At 33.1% G+C, this 8,256-nt stretch overlaps 1 protein-coding gene across 1 annotated transcript; it reads left to right on the top strand.

The window, feature by feature from the left end:
* The first annotated feature begins 2,591 nt into the window (after positions 1–2,591).
* LOC143916842 (PI-PLC X domain-containing protein 1-like) lies at positions 2,592–6,462 on the top strand. The gene is made up of 8 exons (XM_077438090.1): positions 2,592–2,772; positions 3,479–3,582; positions 3,668–3,811; positions 3,883–4,013; positions 4,092–4,352; positions 4,420–4,510; positions 5,718–5,967; positions 6,042–6,462. Exons 1-8 carry the CDS (start codon positions 2,619–2,621, stop codon positions 6,404–6,406), a joined length of 1,500 nt encoding a protein of 499 aa, XP_077294216.1. The 5' UTR covers positions 2,592–2,618; the 3' UTR covers positions 6,407–6,462.
* The last annotated feature ends 1,794 nt before the right edge of the window (positions 6,463–8,256 follow it).

The following is an 8,256-nucleotide window of genomic DNA, read 5'->3' on the forward strand; positions in this document are numbered from 1 at the left end:
GACATTATTTTATCACTGAATTAGTTTCATTTGGTAATCAATCATAGTGGAGTCGACCCTGAGCAGACAAGATTTGGATTTAAGCTTGTGAAACATTGACTATGCTAAAATGTTGCAAAATACTCGACATACACAGACTTATTTAGAATGATAAACAATTGACGCAACACTTCAACATCAACTTAGAAGACTATCGATGTATGTATTTATGTAATGAAAAGAGAGTGGAGAGTTTTTTAGATGAAATATGTCAAAATGTCAAGGTTCAACCCCTTGAATGCTGACCAACAAGTCCATGGGCCTGAAAAATGCTGACAGGCGTTGTATTTTGAGCATGTACAAAGTAAAAAAGAATCTGAGCCTTTCCAGGTAGCATTGAAAAAAAATGCATTGAAAAAAAATGCATTGAACATGGGTCGTGTTATCCGTGTCAATCATTTGTCAACGCTTACAAAGACTGGTTTACACCGGAATTTCTGAATTTATAACCATAGCAGAACTTCTCGATGGAAATCCCTAACTGCTGAGTGTTTTAGATTGTGAGAATTACATTTTAACAACAGTGAAGAAGATAGAACTAGTTTTTGGAAAAATACATTAATTAATACAATAATCGCCACGCGTTTGTAGAAACCGTTTCGATTATTTTATTATGTGTTTAGTACTAACCCTTGACACTATTTGAATATATCATAAACTAACGAAAAATATTGACTCTTTTCAATATCATTAGTATCACAGGATATTTTTAGATATCGCTGTAAAGTAACCAAAATTAATTTCCAGCTTTAGCCTTAAATACGAAGGAGCGTGCACCGGTACGCTTATAGCGATGAATTGGTTAACAACAATGAAGAAGATGGAACTATTGTAGTTTTGGAAAAATACATTCATTAAGAGGGCTGGACACCAGCGCCTTGTCCATACAAACGTATTACAGTTCTCCCTTCCTCAATTATGGCACTAGAGAAATTATTTTTTTATATGCTATGGATATTCACCATTGGCATGCATCTGTGCTTTTATTTTTTTTATTAGTTATTTTTTATAGGAGCTAGGAGCCGCCAAACATCTATAAAATCGCCTCTTTTTTACACCCACGAAAAGAATCCAGCGTGCTTATTTAACGGTCGATTAAAAAAAAATACAGACAGTTCCATAGAAAATATCTTTCTGATACCGATGATGAAATTTTTTTGAAAAATTGGTTCAGTTTCGGAGGAGAAAATTGGAGAATACGAAACCTCGATTTTGTCGATTTAAAATACGTATTATCTGGTCGAAGCATAACTGTCGCATTCACTCAATATATATATTGATATATATTGTCGCATTCACTCAATATATATATATTGATATATATTGTCCCATTCACTCAATATATATATCGAAGAAAGGAACGGCAACAAAATTAGGGTTTCGGAGAAAATTGGAGAATACGAAACCTATTATCTGGTCGAAGCGCAACTGTCGCATTCACTCAGTATATATATATATATATATATATATATATATATATATATATATATATATATATATATATATATATATATATATATATATATATATATATATATATATATATATATATATATTGTCGCATTCACTCAATATATACATTCACTCAACATATTTTATTTTATTTTATTTTATTTTACTGTCACAAATCAATACACACTCGCCATTACAGATTTGCTCCAATGCGACGGGTGTACGTTAATGAAATACATAAACAATCAGAAATCAGAAATACAGTAATACATACATATACAATCAGAATATATAGAATATAACAATTAATCAGAAATAATAATCATAGTGACATCTATGGATTTCAGATTACTGTGTATAATTAATACAAATTATACACAGGCAGATTTTTGTGACAACGGGATTAGATTTTTTAATACCAATTTTCAGGAACCGTTTCAGCAATGATCAGATAAAATTGGCAAACTCTGATAGAGAAACGATCGATTTAGAGTCACAAAACCCCCAAATCTAACCAGCAGTGGCGAGGACACGAACCTATGACCTCAGTGATGCTAAATATATACGCTATCACTAAGCCAAACTGCTGGCTTTCTTCGATATGTATATATCGAAGAAAGGAACGGCAACAAAATTAAGGTTTCGGGTGTACAGCCCTCTTAATAAACTTCTTTTGTTTATTTTATATTGTTGCAAGATATATTAGAGTCTAAACACATCTTTACAAAACTCGAAATCTAAGATTAGATCACTAAATCGGTAGTGATCTAAGGTTTGTTTGGATTAGCTACAATTTTTTTACCTGCTATCTATTGGATTTCTAAATAATTCTAGTTGGAAATGTTGGCGAAATTTTCAGCGTGGTGGGCTTTCCACAGAAAAAACGTCAGCACTCACAGGGTTAAATGATAACGATGATTTTGTCCTCAAATATTTCAAAATTTTAGCTCGTTCTTTTGCATTTTGAGTTTTTCATCTTCTTGGTACTCATCTAAACACACTTCACGAGTGCGCTTTGCATTCACGGCTACTTAATTTGCAGCTTCCTCGAGTTTGGACGACCCTTGTACCACTTTGTACAACATATGGTCGTCCAGTAACTGACAGACAGTCAGCGGAGTGAGGTGATGTCGCCTTTGCCAACCGCGAATACAGCGGAAGTGTCAAAACACCGTAAACATGCCCCAGTGTTGTATCGTTCAAAGGTTCCAAGTATCAAATTGTGGTCTGCCGTTGTGGTGTTGTTGGCCATCGCTCAGCACTCATCTGCCATTGAATCCAGTGAGTCAACGACATTTATTGAATAGATTCATCAATTACCCGTTATGTTGGTCAAACAGTCAAAAGGTAGATACATACGCGCTGATGCGTGCTATCATCAGCTGAAAAGTTCAACTGTATGTAGCTGAAGTCAATATGGTCCCAATTTTATAATCATTCTTTTGACATTCAAGACATTGATAGCTTTAATCTATCTGCCAAACATGAAATATCACGTAAACTTGTGGAGAAAATGTAGTCAAAGAAGCACTACAGTAGTTGGCCTTGTGATAGTCGTTGGTCACTTGGATTCAAGTAATACATCAATACCAATTAACGGTAACTGTAGACATTGCTAGCAATAACTAATGAATAGCTCTATTGAGGATACAAAATATACTCAGTAATGTTACAGGATTCTGATTTTTTATCTTTAGAATCTAAATGGCCAATGACTAGTACTTTGGGTGGCGGTAAACAAGGATGGAAAAACTTCTCAAGTTTTCTTCACTATCATTGCCTGAGATAGCCATTGAGGTCGTATGACCGCGATTCGCAATTTAAATGCCCTTCATCCGCCAGACAGACTAAAATAGATGGACAACAAAAACAACGGATGACAAAATTACCATTGGTGTCCATCGCTAAAGTGATAATTTGATTAAGTGTGGTGATGGGCATAAATCAAAATTACAATGACATTTTCATCTTATAATCTTTTCCACAGAAACATTATGTTCTCCCGTCTACATCACAGTGTCTTCTCTGACTGACTATCCTGGTAATTTGGAGCTCAATTGGGACCAGCACTGTGGCGAAAAGCCAGATTGGGTCATCACATTTTCGAGCTCTCTTTCATGCGATTCTGCTCTACATATAACTGATAAGGCTTAAAATATACGTCGCTTTATTATAGGTAGGACTTTTTGAAGTTGATCCTACTGTGATACAAACGGCTACCCCTTTAGTGAAAATTAACGTCAAAGACCATCCATGGAACTTTTATCGCACAAAGATTGTATTAGACGTACCAAAACTGCCCGGGGGATGGGACAAAGGTGTACGTATTAAAGTAGAAAATGGTTTTGGTTTAACTTTCAAGCTATCGAATTATTAACGCTTAAATTTCAGTCAGCAGAAACAGAGCATTCTGTCATTCCAGGACCTCATTGCTTACCCTACTGGATCGCCAGTTTCAAAGACAACATTTTACAAAATACAAACTGCTTAAAAATTCAACCCACTTGGATGTATGATAAAATGTAACACACGCGCCTTGATTTTGCTTCAGATAATATAGGAATAATACAACCAATACATGGAATTAATTTCGTTTCCAGGAATCAACTGTCCAATATTCCCCTATCGAAATTGCTATTGCCTGGAACTCACAATTCTGGTTCATACAATAGCAACGTGTCGGTATTGAAGGGTGAAGGTTTTAACCGTTTTGTTTTGACCCAAGATCATGACATTTGGACGCAATTAGTCTTCGGAATAAGATATTTGGATTTCAGGATCGGATACTATCGACCAATTGAAGGAACCGCCAGCTCTAGCGATGATGACTACCATCAAGACGACGACGTTCTCGAAGACAGGTAAGTAAACTTATTAAAAAATCATCAAGTTCTTAAATATTGATTAATGAAAGACATAACGTTTCAGATTTTGGATTAATCACGATCTCATAAAAATAACTGCCCTGACTCCTTTGCTTCGTGATATCAAGAGGTTTTTAAAGTTTGCAAAAAATGAGGTTGAAACTGATATTCTGATAATAGCACTGAGCAACAAAAAGTCGCGTTTTTTTCTTACCGAGGCGGAAACTAATCAATCTTTACTAAGTTTGACCCACTTAATTAAAATGGGTCTACCTCGTTCCACCAACTTGCAATATCTCAAGACTCGCTTTCCCAACTTTTTTGGTGTACTTCATCGTCGAGTTTGTATATATACAAAACACATATACGAATATTTTTTGTATAGTGAAATACTTATTTTACGAGATAAACATTAACTATTAAATACATGTAGAAAGAAATGATTTTTAAACGTTTTTTTAAATATTTTAATCACAATATGTCTTTTCTATTAAAGATAATTCATACATATATACAAAAAAACATTTTGGTATACAATATACAAACTCCAGTTTAAGCAGACGAAAAGTTGAGAAAACGAGACTCAAGATGTTGTGAGTTGGTAGAACGGAGCGCACCGAATTCGAATATGACAATGATTTTTGTTTTGGCTTCTTCTCGTTTATGAGATATAAACATTTTTTACAAAACAAAAAGCGCATTTTTTTTTTACAGATTTTTAGCTTTTGCAGTCTTTAACTCAAAATCTAGGATTGCTGTGCCATAAATGAGTATTGGAATAAATGGTCATGCATTTTCTATTGATTTTCATTTTTATTGCTTTAAAATACATATAATTAATTATCTAGCAGATTTAAAATTATAAAAATACCTATATATTTTTTTAAACATTTTTTTATCGATCTATCATATGCATTTATTTGGACTAGTTCTATATTTAACTACGTTTGCAAGGGCTGGTTTTCAATATCAATATATTTTTATTTTATTTAAATTATTTTAAAACGAAATTGACTTTTAGAATTAGTTAGATTAATTATAAGTATTTTAAATCAATTAAAATCATAATCAATAGAAAAAACATCTGACTATTGATTCCAATACTCACTTTTGGCACAGCAATACTAGATTTTGAGTTATTGACTGCAAAAGGCAAAAATCTGTAAAAATTGTGCTTTTTTTTTAATTTCATATCTCATAAACGAGAAGAAGCCAGCATAAATCATTATCATACTCGAATAAAACTAAAAATCGAGTCAAACTTAGTATAGATTGATAAGTCTACGTTCCAGTATTATTTTATGTTGCTCAGTATAATTAATAGTGCCTTGTATGACACTTAAGATTATACTATAATTACAGGTAGTAATCCTCGATATACATCGTTTACCGATTGGTTTTTACTTTGATGGTAAAATGAGGTCTAAAAGACATAGAATGCTTTTGAACTTGTTGTACCAAGAATTCGAAGATATTGCGGTAGATTACCAGGAAGTTAATGTTCCAAGATCAAAAGCAAATTTACATCTTTTAGATGGACCTAGAATGAAAGATATCTGGGAAAGCGGTAGAAGATTGATAATTTGTTACCCTGAAGACTCGGCTGCTGCAGGTTTCGTTTTATTTTTCTTTTGCTATTTTATTAATATGAATGTGTGTATTTCATTAAAATTCGTTTTTTTACAGTGAACAGTTTGATTTGGCCTCGTTTGAGGCAAATGTGGGGTGACAAGCAAACCCCTTCAAATCTGAAGACCTACATTCAAGGAGTGGTATCTCAACCGCTACCACCCACAGCTCCTAAGGGAAATCCCTTGTGGGCAGTAATGGCTCACTTGACCCCGTCCGCTCTAGACATAATATTTAATCCTAGAAATAATCTGCGCAAAATGGCAGATTCAATTAATAGAAATTTGACGATTTGGGTGCAAAATGATTGGTGGAAAAAGGCAAACATTATAGCAACCGATTTTTATTTAGGCAACAACTTAATCGAACTGTCTATCAATTCTGTGCCGCTGAAAACTATTTACGGAACTGATGGAAAATAGCTGAATTATATTTAATTATATCAATTATAAATTTAATATTACAAATTTTGTACATTTTTTTGTTGTTTTAATAACATTATCCATTCTGAATATGGAAACATAATACATAATGAAATTTTCCTTTTATCCAAATTACAACAATCGACACATAATATTTTATGAAATGCATTGTTGTTAAATAATATTTCTTTTACACATTATATTATTCAATACATTTTTAAATACTGAATTATTTCAGTACATATATTGCTTTGAAATATCTAAAATTACTGGAACTATCATTGTGCCATTCAAAATTAAAGAAACACTACACTATTGTCAATTGACGGCAAATATCAGAAATACCATAGGGTTCTTGTTTATTTTTGACTTTAAAATCTTTAATATGAAACAGCGGCGTCATTTCAGCTTTTCCCAGGGGGGGGGTTAAATTATTGACCAGTAAGGAATGACTTTCTAGGGGGGGGGGGGTGTTATATTAAAAAAAAATTGTGTATATGAATTTTGACTATTTCTTTAAATCATTTTTTTTATTTATATATTTTTATCAATAAAACTAATATTAAAATACTTTTAAAGGATACGAGTTTTACAAAGCAAGACAAACAACAAAACAAAATATAGAAAGAAAAATCGACGTGTTTATTATGCCTGACAGTGTTCTAAAGAATTTCAATATACTATTTTTGTTGGTTTAGAATTTTAATTTAAATTCATAATAATGCATTAAACAACGTGGATAGTCCCGTTCAAATCTAGGGGGCTGCCCCCCCCCCCCCCCCAAATGATGCCTCTGATGTAGAAACACGCCTGCATTGAAATGTGTTGAACACGTGCATCTTTTAAGGTTGAACAGCCCTGCGTTTGTTTGACGGAAAAATTAATTCAAGTTGTAAGCATTGAAATCTTTTGCGATCTTGTGACGCATCTAGACACAATTCTCATAATTATATTATAAATTTATAACCATATAACCATTGGTTTCAGAACGTGGCACCGGGCTATTGTACAAGTACTAAATTATGGTAGAAAATATTTTTTTAATAGAAATAAAAATATTCAAAAATTAATCACTTGGAGCTAAGCCAAAACCAGAAACCAATATATTTTTTTTTTACTTGAACCGGAACAAAAACAGGACCGAAAAAAATATCGATTCGAAGCCATGCTAAAAAAAATTTATTGTTGTAAACTTTTCTATTGGGTTCCCCAAAAACACTTTAATCTAAGAGTTTACTTGTAAGAGTAATGACCAGAGATCGGCGCGGAAATGTGCCAGTATAGAAAAAAATGGGATCCTTTTGTCAATTTCTAAATTTATCTAAAATTTAATTTTTAAAAAATTCAATTAAAATTAAATTTTTCTAAAAAAAAAGTATTAATTGACAATTGGATCCATTGATGTATAATACATTAGATCCGCCCTCACGTCTTATACTGGTCTCCCTTTTGGCGCATGCAAAATACATGGCGCATGCACAGTTTCTCTTAGTAGGTCGGTAGGTACCGCTGCGTCGTAGGGAAAAAAACCTTTACTTCCCCGCTAGTTAAACCCCCCGCACCCCTCAGTTAGTGAAGACAAGATCTCTGACCAAAATCACACGTCAGGGCCCATCTATGTGTATTATACATCAATGATTGGATCCCATTTTTTTCTGTGCTGGCGCATTTCCGCGCCTATCTCTGGTAATCACTTCGGGCGTCATCAATTTAAATACAGTTGGAAATCAACCAATGGAATGAGTTTAATATATTAAATAACTGCTATGATAAGATCTGAAAATGATATATATCACCTATAGAAATATAACAAAGGTCTCGATAAATGTTTATTTTACAAAATATAAACT

The sequence above is a fragment of the Arctopsyche grandis genome, chromosome 9 (genome assembly GCF_051622035.1).
Source record: "Arctopsyche grandis isolate Sample6627 chromosome 9, ASM5162203v2, whole genome shotgun sequence".
In the NCBI taxonomy this organism is placed as follows: Eukaryota; Metazoa; Arthropoda; class Insecta; order Trichoptera; family Hydropsychidae; genus Arctopsyche; species Arctopsyche grandis.